The 27,509-nt window shown below is 33.3% G+C and overlaps 2 protein-coding genes across 8 annotated transcripts in view; one reads left to right on the forward strand and one right to left on the reverse strand.

Annotated features, from left to right (window-relative positions):
• Window positions 1-14,707, forward strand: part of LOC143258460 (neither inactivation nor afterpotential protein C-like) — a 78,159-nt gene extending 63,452 nt beyond the window's left edge. For 3 of the 5 annotated variants that reach the window (XM_076517465.1, XM_076517467.1, XM_076517468.1), the window contains 5 exons: window positions 6,536-6,657; window positions 9,093-9,278; window positions 10,710-10,831; window positions 12,857-13,078; window positions 13,587-14,707. In XM_076517465.1, coding sequence (XP_076373580.1) covers window positions 6,536-6,657; window positions 9,093-9,278; window positions 10,710-10,831; window positions 12,857-13,078; window positions 13,587-13,974 — 1,040 coding nt within the window. In that variant the 3' untranslated portion in view covers window positions 13,975-14,707. Of the gene's footprint in view, window positions 1-6,535; window positions 6,658-9,092; window positions 9,279-10,709; window positions 10,832-12,856; window positions 13,079-13,586 lie in introns of those variants that run through there. The other 2 variants (XM_076517466.1, XM_076517469.1) reach the window with 2 other exon arrangements.
• Window positions 6,467-20,992, reverse strand: LOC143258464 (FK506-binding protein 2-like). Of its 3 annotated transcripts, XM_076517479.1 has the most exons (5): window positions 20,658-20,992; window positions 19,594-19,739; window positions 18,804-18,946; window positions 16,216-16,379; window positions 6,467-6,737 (listed from the first exon to the last, which is right to left on the reverse strand). In XM_076517479.1, exons 1-5 carry the CDS (start codon window positions 20,861-20,863, stop codon window positions 6,734-6,736), a joined length of 663 nt encoding a protein of 220 aa, XP_076373594.1. In that variant the 5' UTR covers window positions 20,864-20,992; the 3' UTR covers window positions 6,467-6,733. The 3 variants fall into 3 exon arrangements, with proteins under 3 accessions (XP_076373594.1, XP_076373593.1, XP_076373595.1); XM_076517478.1 differs by lacking the exon at window positions 6,467-6,737 and having other exon boundaries at window positions 14,554-16,379; XM_076517480.1 differs by lacking the exon at window positions 6,467-6,737 and having other exon boundaries at window positions 14,554-16,379; window positions 18,804-18,934; window positions 20,658-20,991.
• Window positions 20,993-27,509: the final 6,517 nt, after the last annotated feature.

Raw genomic sequence — 27,509 nt, forward strand, 5'->3', positions numbered from 1 at the left:
TCACTTACATCAATCATGCTTATTTATATAACAGCACACTACAAGCACTCATGGAATCATCTAGATGTAGGCCCTTCTAATACATAAGGAAAGTTGTTTTACTTTATTTCTGTGCTGCCCTTCTGATAGGTGCATCAAACATCTGCACCTAAGTCTAAACTCTGGAACTTGCTAGTAACAACAAAGCATTAGCCACAGCTCAGGAAAGTATAAGCATTGATGTATTGAAATATAATTCAATGCCTCTGTACTGCTTTGAGACACTGCAAATTTTTTTGTTTTAACAAATATTTTTCTTCTTTGTAATGCTAATCTTTATTTCTCTTATGTGTTATGTTTCTTCTTCCCTTCACGTCTCTTTTCAATTTCAGTCTTGAATTTCCGTTATGTTTCTGTTGGTTTTTTCATTTCTCTGTTATTATTACATTTTCTTTGGATTGGGTCTCATTTCTCCTGTTAAACTTGTAGACTTCTTAAAATTTTCCTTGATTAGTTACAAAATATTTAAACTTTAATGAAAAGCATAACCATTAATTTCATTGCATAATTATGAAAATCTTTTTTCACTGTTATTTCCGACATTATGTTAAAAAAACATTAGTACTGTTGGTCAAGTTTGTTGTAAGTTGTATAAAATATTAGGTTTATGATATACACTAATTGGCCAAAAGTATATGGACACCCACCCATCACACCCATATTTGCTTGTTGAACATCTCATTCCAAAACCATGGATATTAATATGGAGTTGGTCCCCCTTTTGCTGCTTTTACAGCCTCTACTCTTTTGGGAAGGCTTTTCACCAGATTTTGGAACATGGCTGCAGGGATTCACTGCTATTAAGCCACAAGAGCATTATTAGTGAGGTCCAGCACTGATGTCAAGCAAGAAGGCCTGCCTCTCGCTCGGCATTCCAATTAATCCCAAAAACATTTGATGGGGTTGTGGTCAGGGCTCAGGGCTCTGTACAATCAAGTTCTTCCACACCAACCTTGGCAAACCATGTCTTTATGGACCTTGCTTTGTGCACAGGGGTATTGTCATGCTGACACAAAAAAGAGCCTTCCCCAGACTGTTGCCACAAAGTTGGAAGCACACAATTCTCTAGAATGTAGCATTAAGATTTCCCTTCACTGGAACTAAAGAGCCTATATCAGACCTTGAAAAACAGCCCCAGACCATTATTCCTCCTCCACAAAACTTTACAGGTGGCATTGTGCATATATTCAGGCAGGTAATGTTCTCCTGCATCTGCCAAACCCAGATTCATCTGTCAGACTACCAGATAGTGAAGCATGATTCGTCACTCTAGAGAATGCATTTCCATTGCTGGCCCGGCATGGTCAAGTGTGTTAAGGCGTGCAACTCGTAATCTGAGGGTCGCGGGTTCGCATCCCTGTCACGCTAAACATGCTTGCCCTTTCAGCCGTGGGGGCATTATAATGTGACGGTCAATCCCATTATTCGTTGGTAAAAGAGTAGCCCAAGAGTTGGCAGTGGGTGGTAATGACTAGCTGACTTCCCTCTAGTCTTACACTGCTAAATTAGGGATGGCTAGCACAGATAGCCCTCGAGTAGCTTTGTGTGAAATTCAAAAACAAACAATTTCCACTGCTCCAGAGTCCAATGGCAGTGTGCTTTACACCATTCCAGCCATTGGCATTGCACGTGGTGATCTTAAGCTTGTGTGCGGCTGCTCAGCCATGGAAACCCATTTCATGAAGCTCCTGATGAACATTTCTTGTGCTGACGTTGCTTTCAGAGGCAGTTTGGAACTCGGTAGTGAGTGTTGCAGCTATGGACAGATGACTTTTATGTGCTTCAGTATTTGGCAGTCCTTTTCTGTGAATTTGTGTGGCCTACTACTTCGTGGCTGAGCTGTTGTTGCTCCTAGACGTTTCCACTTCACAATAACAGCACTTGTAGTTGATCAGAGCAGCTCAAGTATGGCAGAAATTTGACAAACTGACTTGTTAGAAAGGTGGCATCCTATGAATGTGCCATGTTGAAAGTCACTGAGCTCTTCAGTATGATCCATTCTACTGCCAGTGTTTGTCTATGGAGATTGCATGGCTGTATGCTTGATTTTATGCACCTGTTAGCAATGGTACACAGCTGAAACAGCCAAACCCACTAATTAGAAGGAATGTCCATATACTTTTGGCCATGTAGTTTATTATCCTTTTAGTTTCATTGAATGAAAAACTTCCTTTTTCTTGGAATGTACATAAATCAGATTTAAACTTCTTAATCAACAGTAAAGTTTCTATTTGTAAATATTTTCTTATTAATAGAACAAAAATGGTACACCAAATGCTTGTGTACGTAAATGAGAAGATGGAAAAATACAAACTCTTTACTCTTATAACCATATAATGCTCTTTTGGTCACATTCTTTCTTTAAATTTTCAAATGTGGGAAGAGTCACCTCTGTATTTTTATGCAGATTGACATATTTATTGCCATCATGTCAAATTAAGGGAAACAAAGATGGCCTTTGTGAATTCCTATCTGTCCTTAATCATATATAATAAAGTTAAAGCATAAATTTAATCAAAGATGAAAAACATTTTAGTTCAGATATCAACTTGATCCAAGAAGGAGAAACATCTTGTTCTTGTGAAGGTAAATGCATGTTTCATAGTTTATTTTTTATAAGCATAAGCATACATTATTGTATCAATAAGAATCATATTTTGAATTACTTGGCAATTACTGTTAGATCTTGAGGTAAAACTGCTCTTTACTTCATACAGTATTCATATCATGACAGCTGTTTAAGTTAAAGGTGATCTAGTGTAATTTATTATTATGTTGATCCACTGGAACGTATGCTTAAACTGTCAAGAATTAGTTAACCATTCCAAAATAATTGTAGTACCTGCTGTACCATTTACTTAGACATACAATCTGTAGTTGGTATAATGGACTTGCTTACATTTTGACTCGTATGTAACATGTTTGCTGAATATCTTGACGACAAAATATAGCTTGTTTGTTCCTGTCCATGACTGATAATATTAAACTTCAATTTTGATTCAGTTTATGAAGAAATAATTATTCCAACAACTATCAGCATTCTCAAATGCTGGGATATAGTTTAAGTGCTCAGAGCAGATAAATCAAAAATACAAACGTTTCTATTATCGCCATAGTAGAAATGAAGAAATTCAAATTTGTAGAGCTCAATTATTCTTTTAAAGGGTCTCGAAGTATAGTTACTCATAAGATGGTACTAAGAACATAGTTGTTTTTTCGTGAACTTGTCTGGTAGTTATGGCACATGGCTTGCAGTATGTTGGTTGTGGGTTCAGTCCCACAACCAAACATGCTCATCCTTTTAGCCATGGAGATGTTATAATGTGATGGTCAATCCGACTATGTGTTAGTAAAGCGTAGTCCAAGACTTGGCAGTGGGTAATGCTGAATAACTGTCTTCCCTCTTTTAAATTAGGGATGGCTAGTGTAGATAGACTTCAAGTAAATTTGCAAGAAATTCAACAAACATTCATAAAATATCTGATGCCAGTTTGATAAATCTTTTAGATTAGTATTGAATGCTTTGCCTACTCATTCTTCATTACATAAAATGAGTATGATTGTTTATTTTTGATACGTGTTTAATATTAATTGTACTCAGTGAACCATCATTTTATCAAATTCCATTTATACAATAGGAGTTTGAGTTAAAAAACAAGCTCATTTTTTGTTTCTTATTGGTAATGTTTTCATTTTTAGGATGGTTTGCTTCAATAATAACCATTGAAACTTTAATAAACTGCCAGTGACAAATTTTTTAATAATGTTTTGAATAACAACTTTCCACCGTGTTGACCTCTTAGCTTAGCCCAAAAACCAAATGAAAATAGGTTGCTCAAAATGTTTATTTGTGGTTGGTTGTTTATGTTAGTTAATATTGCTTCACATTAGTTTTTTGTGTGTGTCTGTGGTTATAGTTGCTTTTCTTTGAAGATTTGTAATTATGTATTTTGCTTTTTTTCATGTAAAATTTTCTTTCTAATGAAATGGAAATATATAGATGCTGTTGTTGTCACATGCTGTTATATATTATTGAATCACTAAATAGTTTCAGGTGGTTGGACTTTGGAATGGGTTGCCTAGAGGTGGTAAATTTAATGAGAGTAAGAAAAAGCTTGATATATATATATATATGAATAATAAGGATTAGTTTTTTTTTTTTTGTTTTTTAAGTTAATTTACTTTAGAATGTAGAACAGCCAAGATGGACCAAATAGGTCCCATATTGTTCCAAAACATTATGTAAATATTGTAAATTCCTAGTTTGATTCAACAGGGCACATCACTGTTATAGTGTTTGGTGTACAGTAATATCAATGCACTGCCTGTAGCTACTTAATTTTTTTCAGTTTATTATATTAAAAACAATAACATACTCTAATAAATTACCTAGAATCAAGGTACTAAAATATTCATTCAGTAATGTACATTATCTCCTAATAATTATCTTTTGTGTGTGTGTGTGTGTGTGTGTGTACACAAAGAGTTTGGTTTAAATAGATGTATCATACTTTCAAGTTTTGCTTAATTTTAATTTTAACAGAATACCTAAATTAGAGAGATTAGGATTATATATGAAGAAGGTACTTATAAACCAGATTTATGAACAAATAATGTTGCTTAATCAATAAACTTTTGCATCATAAAATAGTTATATTTGTATTTTTTCTTTCTTTTAAAATTGAGTGTAAGAAACAACTTGATTGTATTGTTGGAAAATAAAATAGAATACAGTAATGTTCTACAACAAGAACATCTAGAATTATTGATTTATATTAACCTCACTGGCTCTTCTAAAATATTTATTCACCAAATTACTTGTTGGTCCATTGTCACACAAAAATATTTAAACAAAAGTTCCAGTATTGTAAATAATCCTACTGATTACTGGTAGAGTGTGCTGTGTGTGTATGCATGTATGTAGGTTTTTGTTTTTGTTTAGCTTTTTGCTTTGTATGTTGTAAAAAGTGCAAAATACAGCTAAGCATCCTGAATTTGTTTTGCCAGTTAAAACTGCTGCACTGTAAGTACCCAATTCTATCAAACAAAAATGTCTGTAGCTTTTCTTGAAGAAAGCCAGTGATCATGTTGGAATCATATTACAAATCCTCAAACTAATAACAAGTTCACTGGAACTTTCAATAAAATTTTAGGTTTTCAAAGACAGTTAAGATCTTTCAACAACTGCAACTCTACAGTTTTCCATCCTTATCAATGAATCTACACTTAAGAATCATTTACTCTCTCACAGAAAAGTCCAGTAGTTTCATCAAACATTAGTGCAAAATGTTCTGATTTCTGGAACTGACTCCAAATGTCTTCCAATATAGCTTGAAGAGTCCCTTACAAATATTTTTCATAACATTATTTCCTGTTTATCTGTAAGTCTTTAGCAAAATCTAAATGTTTGCAAGTAAAGTACAGAGAATAATACTCTTATCCATGTTACTTAAGCCAAATTCAGGTTTGACATAACATTATAACTGGTTCTAAGTCTTTCAGCATCCTTCTGAGCTACATTAAATTGTAGCTTTAACAGATTCCAACTTAATACACTTACATAGAGCTTAGTTTCAAGAATCTTTGTCAAAAGAAGTTCATAATCAATTCACAGAACATTCCAAGCCTTTCCACATAAAACAGGCAGCCCCAATATATGTTTTTCACATTTGGGTGAATGGCATTAAATATTTGGTAGCTTTGGTGTTCACTCACAAATTACTTTTGTTGTTAACATTAGGCCTCCTACATTTAGCTTTAATAATAGACACTGCACATAAATCTGAATAACTATTTTACACTGAACAAAGATTTCCTGCACTACTGTCTAAATTATCCAATTTTCTATTGTTTATCTTTGGGATTTCTCAGATCCTGAACAATTGGAAGGTTTGTGCTACTGCTTGAAATATTTTAAAATAAGACATCTTCATTGGCTACAATTCATTCCCTGTGCAATGTAAATTTTAACCACAAGTGAGAAACATAGCTGTTTTAAAAATGATTTGATAATTTGAATATCTGCACACTGGTAAACAAAGATTGAGGCACTTGTGAATGAAGTTGTATTTGACTAGCAGGTGTTGGTATTTATTATTTCAAAGATTTTGGATGGTATGCAGGAAAACATATGTACCATTTTCTAAGTTTTTATGTTGAGTGGGAATTGTAATTTTCTCTTTGAATACTGGGTAGGGGGTTTCCTGACCAGGTAATGTTGCCTACTGATGTATGGTATAGGCAGAACTTTGGGATAAAATATGTGTATTTCACTGGTAGAAAATAATACATAAACAAATTTGCAATTTGAGTGTTAAAATTTAAGTGCCACTTTGGGTTCTGTTAATACATACAATCCTCATGTTCTAATTACCCTCTATGCTGTGTTAGGTATTACTATGGCATATGGTAATTAATACTTATGTGATCATTTCTTAATATTTATTGCATTTTTTGTACCTATGTGATTACAGGTTTTGTTTATATATCAATACAGGTGATAAAGCAGCTTATATCATTCAAACTTATTTTAAGAAATGGCGTATAAAAACAATGTTTGAAGTTCTTCAAACATATTCTGCAACCAGGAATGCTGAAATCATCTATTTTTCCCAGCAGGTGGGTATGTGAGTACATGAAAATTTTTATAGAAGCATTTTTCTTCTGTGTAAGTAACCTTATGCTTAAATATTTCTTACCTAGACAGAAAAAAAATAAATAAGTGTACACACACACATATATACACTACAGGTTTTTACTGTGACTTAAAGTATTCTTTAGATTTGGAAAGATAATTTGTTGACATATTTTATTGTTTGTGTTTATTTTATAATTTTGACACTTAATCACATTGCTTTCTATGGCTACATATGAAAAAGTAATGAGATTGTATGTGAATAATGTGGGAAGTTCAGTCAAACATAACTGTATTAATATATTTGCAAAACCCCATTGGGAAGACTGAACCTTTTAGAATTTAAAATTAGAAAGGTCGCATAAATAATGGGATAAACATCAATGAAAACCCTAGGTACACGCATCAAAATATTGTACTTTTTAAATTTTCTGTACTCAAAATTGAAGAATGCAGTATTTTAGAGTACTTACCAGCATCAGTTGTTCCTATTAGGGTTGTCGTTAATTTAGTTGTAAAAGTTAAGCTTCAGAACAACAACAAAAAAAAGTTTGAAGTAAATACATGAGTGTTTATTGAATGGGTGCTCAAATTTATTAGAATGGGACTGCTCTCGTCATGAACCTGAATAACTTGTGATCTCCCAATTTTAAGGCACCCAAAAGATAAAATGAGCACTTTTCTTGCTTAGATGACACTTTTTAAAATAGTACAGTCTTACACAATTAATTTCCAAGCTAAAGAATATAAAAACTATGATGTAACTTTGTTTTCCCTCTTGGGGACATTGACCTTCACTTTAAGACCTGCTATATATATAATTGGTTGAAGCTGCAATCTACAAACTTTAAAAGAATTAAAGACTTTTAATAACTATATTTTTAGAATAATTTTGTACCTAGTGGGAACAGAGGAAATATATTGAGAATCTTTTCCTTTTTTACACATGAATTTGTACTTCAAAATAACATTAAGTGAAAATTACTTCTTTGCATGAAAGTGCCGAGATAGAGACCCTAATTAACACACGAAAAACCTGTTCATTTTGGCATATGTCATTTTATACCATTTATAAAATATAGGGCTATTTTTACCTGTTTGTGTAATGTTTTTTGTCTTGCAGGATTTAGGCATATATGTGATAATAAAGTAAATAGAATACTTATTTCGGAATTTGTCATTTTATACCATTCCTAACATATATTTTTACTTTTTTATCTTTTGTGTATTTTTCTTTGTTCTCATTACAGCCATTGTTAAATATCATAGAAAAATGTTTGAATTTCTTGTTCTTCGGTCTACTCATTCTTTTTCATTACATGATAATTCAAAAATAAAAATGGTGTCACTGAGGTGATATAGTTTCAAGCTGAGTATCTGCTTTTTAAAAGTATTATTAACTAGTAGCAATGAACAAAATCATAATTTACTACAAACTATGTTATCATTATATGATAAGTTTCTTATAGAAATTTGGTGTTTCTTTAAGAAGCTTACATACAGGGTAAAACAGGAATAACTAGTCAATAATACATAAACGATAAATATTGCAGTTGGAATCATATTGTATATAGAACTGGGTTATGAGTACAAACTTCCTGGGCCTGGCAAGGCCAGGTGGTTAAGGCACTTCACTCACAATCCAAGGGTCACGGGTTCGAATCCCCATCACATCAAACATGCTTGCCCTTTCAGCCGTGAGGGTGTTATAATGTGTTGGTCAATCCCACTATTCATTGGTAAAAGAGTAGCCCAAGAGTCGGCAGTGGGTGGTGATGATTAGCTGCCTTCTCTGTAGTCTTACACTGCTAAATCAGGGACAGCTAGCATGGATGGCCCTCATGTAGCTTTGTGCAAAATTCAAAACATACCAAACCAAACAACCTTCCTATGTCTATTGAGAAACACAAGCAAACAAGTAAAGAAAAAACTTTAAAAAAAGAAAGTAAATGTATGTATGGCTAATATCAATCTGTCAAAAACAATGCAAACATGATAGTAGGAATGGCATTTTGAACAAGAATTAACATACAGCTATGCATGTTGTATAACTATTCAATCACAATTGAATTTATCTCAGTTTAATATGTTAACATTTTACTATGCTGTGTGATTCAAATCTCATCCCTGCTATCTTGTTTGCATTGTTTTTTGGAGGATTGATATTAGCCATCCATACATTTACTTCCTTCTTGAAAGTTTTTCTTAACTTGCATATATTTAATTTGTTAACCTAATGATTGTAACCACTGATTAGCAGAGGCTATAAGAAATATCTAGTTGAAGAACAGTAGTGTAAGATATTAATATCTGTACTTAGTAACTTATTGTATACAAAAAATCAATAACACAAGCATGCCTCTTTGTGATGAGTCACTGTTGTCTTGTTATAAAACACCTATGGCAAAATCTGAAACAGGTTCATCTCTATAACCAAGAAATGCATCATAATTTGTACCAATCCCAACTGGCTGTAGATGTTATCAAAGTTAAACCCACTGTCAAAGGTTATATGGAAGCTTTGTGTCGTGCTCTACCTGTACGTGTACCAAAGTCAAGAACCCCTTTACGTCTTCAGGATATAACATTTGAAGAAACTAGTCATGTGAGTACATGATGTTTTAGTTAAATTACACATAACTAGAATTTATGTATTTTTTTATCATTCAAGTGGTAGAATTAGTTTACTTTCAGGCTGTGTTTAAATGGTATGAATATTTTCTTTGTCTGCAAGACATTGTACATGAGAACTATTTTGGTAAGGAATTTACAGCTCTGTAGTTGCTTAGTTTAGTAGTGTAAGTTATTCATTTCCTTTGTTTTTTATGTATGAAGCTCTATAAGATGTTTGTATAATACAAGCTATTTCATTCCCACACTATACAAATAAATCGTTTACACATGATGTTGTATATGTTTGTTCATATACCCTCCAAATGCTTTCTTAATAGGCACAGTGAATTTTTTTAAGGTTGAATATCCTTTCAACTTGAAAGAGGTAAAAATATAACTAGAATAAGTGAGATTTAATAGTCAGTTCCAGCCCTATCTATTCTACTGTTATGAGTGGTTTGCAGAAATTACATTCTTCCCTTCCTCACTCTCCAAACTGGCAGATGTCAACAGTAGAAATATTACATATTTACTTAATGCATGTCTTCAGTCCTTAATTCATAATGTGAATTTTTCATGCAGAAGCTAAATATATGCAGTTACAGAGCAGAACCAGTTAGAAGCATTTAAACAAAGCAAAAACAGCCCTGAAAACATTATCATTACTTGTTTAAGAGAGCGTTTATGCAAAGTAAAATGCACTGGATTGGAAACTTTTACAAATGCATCTGTTTATTGAGAACCATGCTTTTAAATACTAACATAAGTGTTCCTTAATTTAGCAGGGAAACATAACTCATAAAATGTTTTTTGATCCAGCCCTATTACTTTTGTGTTGTGGCTTATTTGTGTTCTAGGTGTTAGTTACAAGTAAGAATATTGGTAACTGTTGCTTAAACAAACTGTATTAGTTTAAAAAAACAATCTTTTTTACAATCTCTTATTTTTGAAATTTTTACATCTATTTTAATACCTCATGTGCAATTTCTTCATTACTAATGTATTATATATTGGTTCTATTATTTAAAACATCTTTGCTTGAAGATGCACGAAATACAATTTATCTTTCAAATCACCACTTGCTACTCACCAGTAATAAAGAATAACAACATAGTAGCATCAATACTACATATTATTCAAAACCTATACAAATGTAGAAAGTGAGAAAAGACAAAGAAGACATCACAGTTATAATATACATGTTATCACTATAACAAGACGTTTTCCAACTTGCTCTTTTCCATGAATATTTCTGTAGAGTGGAATTTACGCAAAGCAATCGAACCCAGTAACAACTGGTGAAGCTAATAACAGAATAATTTCTTTATTATTATTGTTATGATTTGGTAATTAAAATTCATAGCAGGATTACTTTATTGTTTGCTTTTCAAATGCTAACTTTCTTGTAAATCTTTCCCGATAGATGTGCGAGACCGTTTCTCTGTCAGAAAGAAACAATAGCATTCTTTCTACAGTTGCAACTGAGGAATTGTTGAAAATGCAAGAAGAGTGGGACACTCCTCTTAATAAGGCTCTTCCACTCAGGTATTTAAAAGATTTACTTTAAGTTACTAATTTCTCAGTAAAATTAACTGTAATCTATAGTTACTTTTATTACACAGTGTAATTGAAAATTATAAATATTCTTAAGCAACTAGAAATACTTTGAAACTTGTAAGTCAAGTAATATTTTCTATGTTGTCACTTTACCATAACCTCATATTAACTTTGGAAAAAAAATACCAAGTCTTTAGAATTTCTTTTCAAAGCAAGTCTCAAACTAGAATGTCCTTGATCATTACAAATAATCTAGAATGTCGGTTACATGTTTATTCTGTATTGTTTTTAGACTTTCTTTTATTGTCATTTTATGTTCACCTTGTTGATTAGTAGGCATGTATAATTATGTTGTATAAGGCTCAGCATGGCCAGATGGTTAAGGCACTTGACTCATAATCTGAGGGTTGCAGGTTCGAATCCCTGTCACACCAAACATGCTTGCCCTTTCAGCCATACAGGCATTAAATTGTGATGGTCAGTCCCACTATTCATTGGTAAAAGAGTGGGTGGTGATGACTAGCTGTCTTCCCTCTAGTCTTAGACTGCTAACTTAGTGACGGCTAGCGTAGATAGCCCTCATGTAGCTTTGCAGGAAATTCAAAACAAACAAACTAGTGTGTATAATGACATGATTTAAACTTAATGTAGCTATTTGATAGAAAAGTATTTTGCATACTTGTGATTTTGAAAGAATTAAGTTTTTCAACTTTCACGTACGTTATATGTTTTAAGACAGCTATCTTGACTTAAACATCTTGCTGCTAATATGTAAATTTCAACTCGTACAAACACCAACATAACCCTGACATAAACACATCTGGTACTAATACTGTAAGATACATTTATGTATAGGCCAGTTGTGTGTTACATGCTAACTAGTAATTGATGAATGGAATTGAGGTGTTTTCCTATTCTATAGTATTAGTAAACCCACATTGATAAATGTATGAAATTGTTTATATGGTTGTCATTAGTATCATAGGCAAAAACTATATCATCTGTTTCTTTTTAGGGTCAGTTTGCTAGGCACATAACTATAGTAGTTAGTTTTTAATAAGTTAGGAAATTCTTGTTAAATCTCATTTTTAGCACAAAAACTTACTATGCAATGAGAAAAAAAGATATGAATAGAAGGTTGTGTATCACCACACAGTGTTAAGAACTTCCTATTTTATAAATATACAAGCTGAGCTACCTGTCCTTTGTCTGGGTTATGAATATCAAAAAAATACATGAATTGATGCTATGATAAACAACACAGAAATTGTAGCTTTCACACAGTGTATTTATAATATATTACTATAGTATTCATTGTTAGCTTACTGAAAATTTTGTTTCAGTGTTAACTGAATATTTATATACTTAAAACATGGCATACACTGTGCAATTGATAGAGTAAGTTTGTAGGAAGAGGTAATGGCTAAAATAGTGATGGTAGAAGCGCTTTCTATTATTCAGTTTCAAAACCCAGTTCTTTTTGTCCTTCCACAGTGTTTTATGTTATTAATTAATAGATGATCATTGGCCACAGAATTATGCTATGGGTAGAAGTTGAAAGGTCATGGGTCAAAGTAGGAAGTGAGTATAACCGACAAAAACAGTTCTACATACGAGTCTTATAGTGGCTGTTGGAGTAGAAACCGGAACTGAGTTTATGTATTATTGCAATAGTAGAAGTCATCTTTTCCTTTCATTCCTCCATATAAAGTGCTAAAACATTTGTGTGCCCTACCAGCAGTGTGCATGATGTTATATATATACTGAAATGTGTTTTTGACAGCACCCCAGTTCCATGAACTGTTATGATATTATGAACATTTTATAACTTTGATGTAGAATTTCAAAATGATGCTCAATGAATGTGTGAATTTTTACAAATATTTTAATTCAAAGAATTGAGATTATGTATTTATTTAGATTACTAAAGAAAAGTGTTTTGTAGTTGAAAAGAAGATTTGACTGAAGTTAGTATTTCTTTAGATTGAATCTCTATCTGTATTATGTACTTAGGTTCAACACTAAAGACTTAATAAAAGAAAATATTCCCAATAATTCTTTGATACCAAGCACTGTTAATGTTGCTGAAGAAACACAACATGATGACCACAATATCTCTATTGACCAGTCACAAAATACTTACATAAAGCCAGTGAAAGGACCTCATAAATGCGTGACTGTCCCACACTATCATGGTGAAAAACCAAAAGTTGAGTTCAGCAGTTTGAGACACAGGTTAGTTAAAGATCAAAAAGTATAAAGACTATATGAAATAAATATGATTACATATTTTGATAGTAACATTCCAATAATTCTATAATTATAATGTTTCTATGCATCAAACTTAGATATATGTTTGGAATAAAAAGTAAACCAGAATTTGTTGGGATCAGTAGCCAAAGTTACAGATTAAGGGTACTTTATGTTCTTTCCATATGCAATGTGGTAAAATACCTTATTAGTTTCTTTTTTTTAATTACTAAAAATGTATAATTGTGATATGAAATAGTTTAATTGCATATTAGGTAACAGTCATGCCACAGTTTCAAGATGTACCAAATATTATCTCAATTTAACTCGAGTTGTTAGCAAGAAGGGATGGAGTTGTATTTGTATGTTGCGTGGAGAATTTTATTATTTATTTTTGTTTATACACTTACTTAATAGTTTTATAGGAACAAAATTACACAAACTGGACAGATGTTTACTGCAAGTACAATCTATTTAAATGATGTACTTTTAGGAAACCACAACATTTTCATGCCAGTCCAAGTTATGAAAAACGTTTATCAAATAGCATTCTAGAAATAATGGATGAAAAACCATTATTATTTCCCTATCTACTATCTAGCAAAACCACAGCCAAGGGAACGGGTTTGGAGAAATCAGCTGGGAAAGAATTATTAAACCAAACTATTAAGTTTGGTTTGAAGAAATGCAATGAAAATAAGCCAGACACTACAATTAAAACAGATGCTGAACCAAAAACTAAAGCTTATGATGAGGATGCCAGCTTCAAGACAAAGATGTCTGTTACAGAATCAAGCATGCCTTGCATAAATGTTATAAAAATAGAAGAGTTTGAGTTAATGCCAGGTATTCTCATGAGAGGCCTCTCTGCTGAAGTATAGTTTATCAAGTATCTTCTTCTATACTTCAGAATTTTAGGAAGAAATAGTTGGGTTAATGTATGCCATTGTTTGTTTTAAATCCATCACTAAGAGTCTTGGAAAATGTGACTTACCTTTGAAAATAGCCCTAATTTTCTTTCTGAACTTCGTGAATAAAAAAACATTTTCTGCTTTACTCTTGCACTATGTTATTTTTATAGGTTAGTTGATTAAAAGTCAATTTCTGAAATTATTAGCTTGATGAAATAGCAACTAAATCTTTCTCACTTTAGTTCAGTATTTGTGTTTTTAGTTGCAAGAAATATTGAATTTATATTTTAATCCAATCATAGTTAAAGATAATTTATCTTGTGAATATAAACAAATCATTTATAGTTTTCAGGCTGTTAGAAACTGAAATTCAAGTTTTTTTGTTTTTTGTATAATAACTTAATAGAATGGGTACTTGAGAATAGAATCAATTCACATATGAGAAACTATTTTTAACATACTCTAATTTCTAATGTTATGTTTTATAGTTACTGTGAATGTTAGTTTGGTCAATTTAGTTTGAAATAAAAAAGTCAGCAACAAAAAAAAAACTGTAATAGTTTAGGTAGTTTATTGTTATGGAAAATATTGCATTATTTTGCAATACAAGTGTCAAAACTGATAACAGTAAGAAAAAATAAGATTCAGTGAATAAAACAATTGTAACCAACTCCTAAAATATCAATAAAGAGTATTCAGAGATAAATATTGTAATATAGTGCCTGTCACTATTCCTTAAAAGAAATAGATTAATTTTCTGAACTTACAACAAGATTAACATTACTCTGAGTCAGGTTAAGTTCAACTTTTGTAAATTTAGTTGTTACAGAAACTGTTGTGTCACATGGACTTTGTTTTTTTAATTTCAAGGTTGAAATGATTATGTATTTTATCATGGCATGTTTTTTTAGTATTACAAACTCATTAAAGGCCAGTTAAATACTGTATGCTGTTTTTGAAGAAATTTTACCACAAGTTGCACATGAAACACAAGTTCATTTTGAAACAACAGAATTTAAGTTTCTAACCATTAGATTAGAACCTCTGTTATATAAATATTTTTCCCAATGAAAATATTTACTTTAAACCACAGTTATATGTTCAAGTTAAAAGTTTCTAACAAAATTTATATTCAAGTGAAGAAAAGTAGATAATATTTTAAAAATTTTCAGAAAAATTCAAGTAGAAATTGCATGCAGCTTTTTGTTAGTTACAGCTGTTACTTTCAAGTACTTTCTAAAACACCTGTTCTTTATTTGCATCAGACAATAATGGCACACCAAGGTATGGTGAATCACTGTACAGTTTATAAGGGTAGAGATAAGAATAAGTGAAACAGCAAAACCATGATATGTTTTTAGTGAGCCAAAAGAGAGTGACAGTTTAGAAAAATAGTTACAGATTAAAATTTGACCAATATATTCCTTTGAGGCTAACAGAAATGTTCAATTTTAAATAATCACTCTGTGGTTTTGAGGGTATTAAACTTATATTTATCTAAATTTCAATAAATTAGTGTTAATTTATTCAACATTTTACAAGGATAAAATGCATTTCGTAAAAATGTTTTTATATAGATTGAAGTGACTGGGTAATTTACTGCTGATTTTTCTTTCGAAAAGCAACATGTCTGATCAACCCATGTTGCAAGGATTTTTTGGTTTTTTTTCTTTCTTTCATATCTAGATGGTGATTTGAATGAGAATAACATTCTTTCATGATAACATGGATTAAAATGTTACCTCCCAGTCTTTACTGGCACGATCATGTGAAATAAAAGTAGTCTTGAACACCACTGATGAGAGATAAATAATTTAAATGAACTACTTTTTAAAAGTTAAACAAAATCCAAGCTAAAATAATTTCTGTTCTAATGGAATTATATGAATAATAAGAGAAATGATATGACAGAGTGGCTCGCTCACTATATTGTAGGCTTTTCAAATCAACTTGAAAATACATAAATACTACTAGTCTTTAATTGAACAATGAAATGCCCTAAATGATGTATATTTTATTCATTTATTTTCTGTTTGTTTTGCAATTTTTTAGAAATAAAAGTATGGTACTTTTAATGTCTGCTGATAGTTTTTTACTTCTCCATTACCATCTTATTAAAATACTTAACCTAACATGTTATTACGTAAAATAACTAAGTACATCCGGTAAAGTAAGTAGTATAAAGGAACATTATTACTATAAAATGCTTACAATTCATCATGTTTAGGCCCACTGAATTCTTCATGTGATATAAAACCATTCTTATCCTTGTCTTCATGTTGAAAGATTTCCTCAACAATCTTGTCTTGTTCAGGAAGATCCTTAATTCCTGCTGCTTCAGCTTCTGGCAGTTGTTTCTTCAGGTAATCGCTTATCTATGCAGGAAAGAAACAAAAGGTTTAGGACAATATCAACAAGACATATGTTTTTAGCAGATGCTGTACCATAATTCATAACTGAAAAGGCATTTGATTGTGAAATAAAAGTTTTACCTTATTTAAGATTCTGTTGGTCAACTGGATATAATGCCTCCAGTTTTTCAAAAATGAAAATAAAATTTCATAACGATTGCTTCAAAGGTTACATATTGCAATTTTTTTTCTAAACTCAAGTACAGAGTGAATCAAAAGTAGTAATACTGTGGAAAAGCTTAAAAGAATATTCTTCCCAACAAATATCTATCCAAATAATGTACTGTAAACACAAATGTAAGAGAGAATGGAATACAACAGTAAGAAATTAATGAGCTAATTTTATCATGTTAAAGTTGTTTCAGGCTACTGCTAACAATAACAAAATAGTTGATATCTTCAAAATGCTCACCCTCTGCAACCTTGTGTCTACATATTGAAAATATTAAGCAGTGTTGTAACTGTAATGATTTCTTTGTAGTCATTGGCTCTCAGTTCTGTTGACAAGTTTGTTTTCAGACAGCCTTACTCCACATTCAGATTTTATTAATGCAAACTTTCAAATTATTAATGTCTCAACATTTTTTGGATTAAAACTTTTCCTCAAGCACACTATAAAAGAAATGATCTACGGTGTCATGTCTTGCAACCATGGAGGTCACCTCTGTCATCAATTCATTGATTAGGAAACTTTGAAATTACTTTCTTTTGAAAACTTAGTTGCAAAAATTAATTCTACATTAATTCATATTCTGTGTTTGTTTTTGAGTCCCCTCCCATATGTTTGCAGCTAGCAGAAGAAAATAACATTGCAGAGGGGTACTCAAAGTGGCTTAGCAGGGAGTATCCTTATTTGTAAAGCATAGCTTTATGCAAAGAGGACTAAAATGGGCCTAAGAGGTCATGGAGGTCTAGAAGTAGATTATCAGGATTTTCAAAGCAGAATCTGAAATTAGATTCTATGTTCTTGACCTCCTTTGAATTCTGGGAGCACTAACTTTGAAACTGTATTCATATCTCCACTCACATACTAGTAAGACCAAACATGGTGCGTGTACTCGGGTGCAAGGGGGGTGTTTGGATATGAACCCACTTTGGTAAAGGAGGAAATTGATAAGTATATTAGGGGACTTTTGAACTGTACAGCAGAGCATGGATATTCTATGCTAGTATTGTTTCATTTGATATCCTTCAAAATACATCATATTAATGATAGTGTGTGTGTGTGTGTGTGTGTGTGTGTGTGTATATATATTTAGTTACTGTATCCTGCAAGTGGTGAGTAACAAAAGTTTTGTTTTTAAGAATCTTGTGTACTGATAAACTGGCTTATTTGACCGTTGAGGTAAAAAAGAAAAGTGAAAATAGGCTGTTCTACAAATTAAAAACAAAGTAGTATTAAGTAGTAAATTAAGACTACAAAGGAATAATTAGAACCCTGCATTTCAGTATACTTTTCAAGCTAAAATGTTTCTGAATGTAAAATAAAGCCTCAAGGTTCTCTTTTCAGGATTGTATTCAATAATTATATTTTATTTGTGTTAAAATAGAAGAACAGCTCATATGCTTCTGAGGTTCCTGAGAAGTTTTAAGGAAACTGTTTCATAAGTAAAAAAGGGACAAAAAAGCTATCAGTATACTTTGCCTGTTATCTTCCAAGAGAAAAGAGGTAGCAAGAGAAAAGCCAGCCAACTTAATCTGTAACAAGTCTACCATTTGTTTTTGTCAGCTCAAGTTCCAAAAACATTAAATGGGTTTTGAGACAAACTCTTCAGGATACCGTTTTCGTTATGACACAGTAAATATTATTCAATATTTCTTGTAAATATTTACAGGAATTAATAGGCAGTAAGATTTATATACTTATACGTACCACAAAATTTTACTTATGCTTCTATAATTTGAGCATAAAATATAAGGGGGAAAAAAACAGTAGAATACATTTTTGTTTTGAATTAAGCATAACAAGCTCAAAGTTATAATCATAAACAGTGATCTTTTACACAAAACAATGTATCTAAATGTTTTGGAGAGACATGATGTAACCCAATATATGTTTAATAAATACATTGTGTATGTACAAAAACAGCCAAATTAGAATAAAGAAATGAATCACACAAAGATATAAAAAAATAGGCCAATTTACATAAATTGTGCAAACTGTATAAAGAGAATTAAGTAAATCAACACAAATTGGGGAATACTTAGTCCACGTCCCCTATTTTGCTTTTTATTTTATTGTAACTGGAACAAACAGTCTAATTTGGCTGGAGTTGCTACTGTACTTTAGAAATTATCTAAGTATAAAAAAGGCAATAGGAGTACACACATACACAATTCTTGCACTTTAAAGATATAGAGCTTGGAAGCACCACAATCATAGCTTACTTCATTGCGTGAGAGCTGTTGATCTGCATTGCTGTCTATTTCCTTGAACACGTTGACAGGTGGTGGTCCATCTTTTATTTCCAAAAGTTCTACTTCAAATATAAGTGTGGCTTTTGGAGGAATCCTCTCTCCTGAATAGTAAACTAAAATAATTTTAGTATAATATGGAAGTCTGATATGCATAATTCCTGTACATGCATATAAACATATTTTAGAATATGTATTATATGCAAAACCATTCAATGATTCTATATAAAACTAAAAACCTTGATATAATGAATTAGGCTTTAAGATTTCACTAGATGTACGAGTAAATGAATTCTACCAATAGGATATTTTAAAGGTTCCAGCAAAGAGGTAATTTTCAAAACTATACTTTACTGTTAATAGCAAGTTTACAGCCCAAACACTATTCTGCAATTTAGATTGAATAAATACATTTATTTAAGAAAACAAACATTATCCATAATTATCTGTACTACTTACTGCTGAATAATAAACAAAATATTCTCAGTGACTTAAGTTAAAAATACATAACCCATCTTTCCCATCATGAATTGCTCAACCAATAAACTGAATTTTCTCAAAAGCTACTACTACTATTTTCATTCATTTAGCAATTTTTTACTGGATTTCAAAAACGTTTTAAAATAAAATATGGTGAACATTACTGAGAAATTTACATCATAGCTTTCTATTATTAATTTACGGAAAAGGAAGGTAATAAAAAAAATCGCAGATTTTAGTATTAACAACAGAAACCACCTGCTCTTTCAAGTACAGAACGCACCTGCTCCTGAGTCTCCATAGCCCATGTGGGGAGGTATTATTAACCTCCGTTTTTCTCCCACACACATATCTACGAGGCCTTCATCCCAACCTTTAATGACTTGACTAATTCCAAGTTGAAACTGGAATGGCTCTTTTCGGGTGTAACTAATAGAAGAAAAGCTTATAAATTCAGTTGTTCAATATATTTGTATGATAAAAGTATTAATGTAATAAGCTTGTGAAAAAATATCAATTTTAATCATTTTACATACCTATATATTGTATCTGAAGACGGCTGGCATAGATATTAAAACTTTTATTAAAATAAATTAGAGAACAACGTTTCGACCTTCTTAGGTCATCCACAGGTTAACCTTTAACTCTTCAGATTAACCTGAAGGTGATCTAAAAAAGTCGAAACGTTGTTCTCCAATTTATTTTAATAAAAGTTAATACCCGTACCAGCCTTCTTGAGATACGTCTTTACTTCGAGTTGGTTTCTCGTTATCACGAAATACCTATATATTATTATTATTATTAGTTGACTCGACGATGACAGCTACTCAATCACTAAGTTAGTAAAGGAATTTAGATTGTACACCTGGGTTGTTGTTTTTTTAATTGAAGAACCATTCTACAAAAGGTAGGTGAAATTAAAATGAAGAGGAAACTGTCTACTTAAAACTTAGATCATTTAATATCTTAAAATTTATATATAATATTGTTGCTGTTGTGATTTTGAGACAAATGAATGCGAAGAATGCATACAATGATTCACAGGCCGACGCGCTAAACTCATCCACGCCCAGCCCTTAATATTATTAAAAGAAAAAACAAATTAAGGAAACTCGAGAATAACATATTTTAATCTCCTATATTAGTTTGGCAAATATAAACGTATTTTTGTTTCTTGTAGTACGATATAATTCCCTCAGAATATACAAATTACTAAAAATAAAATAATAATCGCTTTTTAAACTTCAGTTAGTTGTATTCCTTTAGCGACTAATAAATATTATGCATTTGAAACTAGTGTTTTAAAGAGTGTTAGAAGAATGTTTGAAAATTAAACTGGTGTCAAACCTTGAATCAAACTCTGTTCCATCATCTAAAGTACCTCTATATTGCATAGATAAGATATCGCCTTTTTTAGTTTTTCTGTCACATTTGTCTGGTTTTTCCAAAATGTCCACTTCCAACTCCTCGTTTTCCTGGGATCCTGCTCTTAAAACATTATTCAACTGTACTAGAATAAATATTAATGTAAAATACGATAAAAATGGATGCATATTCGAAAGTATAAAAACTAACGTATAATGAAACAGTTTATGTTTCTCTGAATGGAACGTAGGTTAATAATATACTTTGTCATTACGCTGCTCAAGTGCACACGTGGCTTACGTAACCGGAAGAGTTATTTTGAGAAAAGGTGATTGGTTAGAACTTTAAGTGATGATTTGTCGACTTTTAAATGCCTCGTTTCAGATTCAAGGACGTACCTCTGCTGTCCTCTTGTGAAATGACTTGTAAATCACGATAGTTTTGAAAGTTCAGTGAACTTAACAACAAGATTCAGTGAGTAAGTCCAAATGAAAAATGTGTACAGAACATTTTTCCAACATCGAATATTCCGAACAGCCATTTCACTGCTTTATTTTTTTTCTTACATGATGCCTGTTAAAATATTACTTTCGTTTTTTTTAACACAATATTTATTCTAGAATCTAGATGAATAAAAGGGAACATGATTGCAGAATACATATTGTTTGTTTGCTTTGAGGCCCGGCATGGCCTAGCGCGTAAGGCGTGCGACTCGTAATCCGAGGGTCGCGGGTTCGCGCCCGCGTCGCGCTAAACATGCTCGCCCTCCCAGCCGTGGGGGTGTATAATGTGACGGTCAATCCCACTATTCGTTGGTAAAGAGTAGCCCAAGAGTTGGCGGTGGGTGGTGATGACTAGCTGCCTTCCCTCTAGTCTTACACTGCTAAATTAGGGACGGCTAGCACAGATAGCCCTCGAGTAGCTTTGTGCGAAATTACAAAACAAACAAACAAACAATTGTTTGCTTTGAATTTCGCGCCAGGATATTTTCGTTGGGGGGGGGCTGAGGTAAACTGTGGAGGGGATTCCCAAAATGCCATCAATATGAAGTATAAATGGTAAATTATGATCATGTAAATACCAAGGTACATTACGGAAAGGTGTGCTCTTTTGAACTGTGTTTTCAATGCAGTTTTCATTGGAAACTCATACTTTGATTAATAATTCATTATTACAAATTAGAAATAATCTGTTAATGAAAATATGCGTGCATGAAAAAGAGGAAGCTCACCCAAATTCCACCCAAGGTAATACATAATAATAAAGAAAATCAAGATTAGTTTAGATTGAACATTTAATATACCATTAAGAGTAAAGCTACAAATCAAAAGAAATATAACATAAAGACATAGTTTACATAGCAGAAACGAATTATCCCATGTGAAGTTAATACACTCTGAGGAAAGGTAAGGTCACTATCAGGCTAACTATCTTTCATCATGTTGTGTTTATAGTCAATATTACTTCAAAACAATGCGCCTGTTGTGGTGATTGGCAGCAAATGTGTCTATAATAGTATCAATATCGAGTTGTTTTGCCCTCCTGGAGTTAACTGATACAAAATGCAAAATGATCTCACAGAGGACACAACACCGGCTAAATGCTTCGTAGTTTTGACCAATACACAATACACTTATACATGCATGCTATATTTTACTTTTCAATAAAAGATAAATGAAATTAATTGGTAAATACCTGTGAAACCTTTTGTTTATCAAGTAAAATCCCTGATGATCTGTTGTAACTTGAAATCAACGTGGTTGTATAATCTTCGTCAAAGCTCAAGATGGAATGGCAGTACACAGGGAGCGGCAATACAGCGCATGTGTTTCAGTGCATTCAGTACGTTGCTATGGGACGCATGACATATACTTCCGTTTTAATGAAGACGTTGAGTTCTACAGATCTATGTCTTTTTTTATGTTAATTGTTAAGCATTGTTTGTTTGTTTGTTTTGGAATTTCGCACAAAGCTACTCGAGGGCTATCTGTGCTAGCCGTCCCTAATTTTGCAGTGTAAGACTAGAGGGAAGGCAGCTAGTCATCACCACCCACCGCCAACTCTTGGGCTACTCTTTTACCAACGAATAGTGGGATTGAACGTCACATTATACGCCCCCACGGCTGGGAGGGCGAGCATGTTTAGCGCGAACCCGCGACCCTCGGATTACGAGTCGCACGCCTTACGCGCTTGGCCATGCCGGGCCAATTGTTAAGCAACAATGACGATTGTGTTTTCCATATTTTATGAATATATGTAGGTAAAATTATTTTGGGGGCTGAGGGGGGCTTAACCCCCTTTGGCGCCGCCACTCTTTCGCGCAAAGCTACTCGAGGGTTATCTGTGCAATATATATTGTTATATATCATAAACTGTTTGTTTTTTAGTTTTGAACAAAGCTACTCAAAGGTTATCTGCGCTAACCGTCCCTAATTTAGCAGTGTAAGTCTAGAGGGAAAGCAGCTAGTCATCACCACCCACTGCCAATTCTTGGGCTACTCTTTTACCAACAAATAGTGGGATTGGACGTAACATTAAAATGTCCCACGTCTACACGTTTCGAATGTGCTCAGGTAACAGGATATCATATTTTCTGAGTTGTGATCACCAATTGACCGTTATTGATTGCCTAAGAAAGCACCTGTATACTATCGTACTTTTTTACTTTCGAACCCCATTCCTGGGCCCGGCATGGCCAGGTGCTTAAGGCGTTCGACTCCTAATCTGAGGGTCGCGGGTTCGAATCCCGGTCACACCAAACGTGCTCGCTCTTTCAGCCATGAGGGCGTTATAAAGTGACGGTCAATCCCACTATTCGTTATTAAAAGAGTAGCCCAAGAGTTGGCAGTGGGTAGTGATGACTAGCTGCCTTCCTTCTAGTCTTACACTGCAAAATTAGAGACGGTTAGCAAAGATATCCCTCGAGTAGCTTTGTGCAAAATTCAAAAACAAACAAAAACAAATTCATAATCCTTTCTTCAGAAGTTTCCAGTTCTCCTCCAAAATATCCATCAAATGACTTTGACAGTATTTCCAAATGATCCACAATTTTTTCACACACCCATGGAATTAGAGACTCATCCTCACCTACCATTTCTTCGAGTGATGGAAAATTTGAAAGATTCCCTCTTTTAACTCGTCGACACCAAAGATGTAACATTTCTTTGAAAGCATTTAACTTTTCGCAGCATTTCAATATGTTTATGTTTTTCCCTTGAAGAGATACACTCAGGTCATTCATACGAGTGAAAATATCATTCAAATAGGCTATCATTTGGTTGAATACTTGTGATTCTATTTCTGTAACAAGAAAAATAAGAAATAAAAATCAAATGTAATTTTTGAATATATAGGATAACACCCTTAATATAAACAAAAAAAAAACTGAAATATTATCTCGCACCCTTGGATGGGAACCACTGTTCAAGAAGTATAGTCAACGAACCAAGAAAAGCTTGTTTTTTTTCATATTCTGCTACCTGAATGAGGATCCATTGTTTGTAAGAAGGACATTATTTGTATTGAAATATTTATTGTTTGTTTTTTGAATTTCGCAGAAAGCTACTCGAGGGATATCTGTGCTAGCCGTCCCTAATTTAGTAGTGTAACACTAGAGGGAAGGCAGCTAGTCATCACCAACCACCGCCCACTCTTGGGCTACTCTTTTACCAACGAATAGTGGGATTGACCGTCACATTATACACCCCCACGGCTGAAAAGGCAAGTATGTTTGGTGTGACGTTAAATCGAACCAGCGACTCTCAAATTACGTAATTACCTGATCAGTCCGGGCCATTCTTGTTTGATCACTGTACTGGATAAACCTAAGTATACTCACCTAATGTCTTGGCATTCTTACACTGCTAAATTAGAGACAAATAGCGCAGACAGCCCTCGTGTGGCTTTGTGCGAAATTGAACTGCCAACTCTTGGGCCACTCTTTTACCAACGAATAGTGGGATTGACCGTCACATTATAACGTCACCACGGCTGAAAGGGCGAGCATGTTTGGCGCGACGGGGATGCGAACCCGCGACCCTCAGATTATGAGTCGCACGCCTAAACGCGCTTGGCCATGCCGGGCCTGAAATATTTAATTAAATCATTAGAGTCTATTCAGAGTAGGCGCGTCTGTTGTATGCTTCTGGATGTGATTTTTGGATTAAAATTCGCGCAAAGCTAGCTGTCCATAATTTAGCAGTATAAGACTGGAAGGAAGGCAGCTAGTTATCACCACCCACCGCCAACTCTTGGGCTACTGTTATACCAACGAATAGTGGGATTGACCGTCACATTATGACGTCCCCACGGCTGAAAGGGCGAGCATATATGGTGTGACGTGGATTCGAATCTGCAATCGTCAGATTACGAGTCGAATGCCTTAACCACCTGGCTATGCAGGGCAACATACTTTCCGGAATTTAACCAATTATGTCTCTGGAGATTATTATTATTGACTGTTTCGTGACGTTGCAATATTTTGTAAACACATTTATTTAACACTTCTCACGAATTAGAATTTTAATTGGATGAAAATATTTTGTTCCGAGTTGCAATAAACCGCTGTACAGACAACCTGATGTTTGAGTAAGTAACGTTAGTATTTTATTTGTTTTGTTTCGAATTTCTCGCCAACGATTGCATTACTTTTTTTATCAACGAATAGTGAGAATGACCTACATTTATAACGCCCCTACAGCTGAAAAGGAGAACATGGTCGATAAGACGAAGATTCGAATCCACAGGTTGAAAGTCAAGCGACCTAACCACCTAGCCATGCCAGTTCTGTAGCAAGATTTATAAAATTTGAAGAAGACTAGGCCTTCATTGCACTAAGGGCATTGCTAGGTGCCTGAAAGTATCGAAGCTCGGACACATTAGCGTGGTAATTTTCGGCATTTCGGTATGATATCGAACATGGTTTTATGTTCTGATTTTTTAAGACACCAATACGGATTTCGCGGCATTGTGTACTTGTGCCTAGCGAGGCCTGCACATTGCAAGACGCCACGGGGTACTTGAGATTGCTAATACACCAGTACTTACACTAACTGGTAAAGACTAAAGGGTTTTGTAAAATTATATACTGTCTGTTAGGTACATCCTTGTGCAAATTAATTGAAATAAATGGTCATTTTACAAAGTTTCAGCATGGCGGCCGTTGTAGGCTTGCTGGACCCGCTGATTTCCTTCAATATTCATTTTTTCACACAGACGGCGTCATTAGTTGTGTTTTGCAGTGCGGTCGATCTATTTTTTGGATATATGACGAAATTTTGAGGAATATAACGCCATTCAAAATTGCGTTAGAAGGGCAAGGAGACCAGTCAAAAACAACTTCTTACCAACTCAATGAAGAAAAAACGGTATCAATGGGGTCTGAAATACAAGAACAATGGAGGAAGGTGTTATTCAGTGACGAGACTCATTTTTTCGTACAGGGTAAATGACGTCTGTATGTTCGCAGATCTCCAGGTGAGAAACTTCGAGAATCTCACATCAATCAGTTCGTAAAACATCCCTTGAAGAAGATGTTTTGGGGCTTTTTCAGCTACTATGGTGTCGAAGGCTTACATATTGTAAAAGGTATGATGCGAAAACCACAGTACATCAAAGTTTTGCAGAAAAGAGTCGTTCCAGAATAGAAAAAGAGATTTCTAGATGGATCTGGCATTTTTCAGCAAGATCTGGCTCCGTGCCACACATCGAAACTTGTGAAGAATTTTATGACTACAACGTGAATAAAGGTGCTGGACTGGCCTAGAAACTCTCCAGACTTAAATCCTATTGAAAATTTTTGGGCGATTTGTAAAGAAAGACTTCGGGGAAAAGACTGTACTACGAAAGATAAGCTTATTGAGGCCATAATTGAGGTGTGGTACCTCAAGATTGCAGTCAACTCGTGGACTCGATGCCAAACCGGATTAATGATCTTCTGAAAAATAAAGGCGGTCATATCATGTATTAATTTGCGAGTAATTTTTGGATTCTCAGATATAAAACGCAAAAAAATTGAAGAAATCGTAATTTTCCGTCTTGTTTCAATTAATTTGCACAAGGGTGTAGTAAGTAGTGGAGTGAGAAACGATATATAATAAATTAACCCTTATCTGTGGAAGCTTAGTGCTAAAACTTGTTGACGGTAGGTAAAGATAGAGTCGTAGCCAGTAATACAGAGTTGAGGTAGAGGTTCTTTACATTAAAGTGTTTAAAAAACACTTGGCCATGCCGGGCCTGTTGATTTAGGGTGGGACTGTTTTCTTCAATTAAGATAGCTTCTTTTAATTTGCATTTATTGATGTTAGGTTCTTTGTTTAAAATTAGTGTTTCTTTTAAGAATATACTGTGGTTTTTGAGTTGAGATGGTGGTAAACATGAAAGGGTTTTTTATTACGCTCATTGAATCTGGTTTTCAATTTTTTACCTGCTTCCCTGAAGAAAAATTCTGGACGGTTATTGCATGTTATTTTATAAATGACGTTGGATTGGGTGATTCAATGTAACTTTTTTAAAATAATGATTTTAGTTTTAGTGCCTGGCTTTAGGGAAAAAATGACATCAAAAGAAATTTTATGTTTGATGGTAAGTTTTCTCCAAGTGTATATTTTTGAGATAATGTCAGGGATAAATGGTAAATTATAGTATAATGCTGTGTTGTTGTATGTAAGTTGCATTTGATGCTTAGTTCAATTGATAATTCGATTTTCAAAAAACACGCCCCTTTTGATGTCCACTGATTTACAGAAAATTCCAATGCTGCAAGCTTTAACTGTTTTTCTTGTAGATGACATCAATTGTGAACTTTTGATTTCCAAATACAAGATGTTCTCTATC

The sequence above is a fragment of the Tachypleus tridentatus genome, chromosome 8 (genome assembly GCF_004210375.1).
Source record: "Tachypleus tridentatus isolate NWPU-2018 chromosome 8, ASM421037v1, whole genome shotgun sequence".
NCBI classification, from domain to species: domain Eukaryota; kingdom Metazoa; phylum Arthropoda; class Merostomata; order Xiphosura; family Limulidae; genus Tachypleus; species Tachypleus tridentatus.

What these genes read in the sequence shown, in the direction of transcription:
- LOC143258464 (XM_076517479.1), bottom strand. Translation starts at nt 20,863, where the DNA reads ATGCATCCATTTTTATCGTATTTTACATTAATATTTATTCTAGTACAG. An exon ending in GGAACAGAGTTTGATTCAAG is followed by an intron (nt 19,740 to 20,657) that starts GTTTGACACCAG and finishes TTCTTCTATTAG; the next exon opens with TTACACCCGAAAAGAGCCAT. An exon ending in AACAGCTCTCACGCAATGAA is followed by an intron (nt 16,380 to 18,803) that starts GTAAGCTATGAT and finishes TTTCCTGCATAG; the next exon opens with ATAAGCGATTACCTGAAGAA.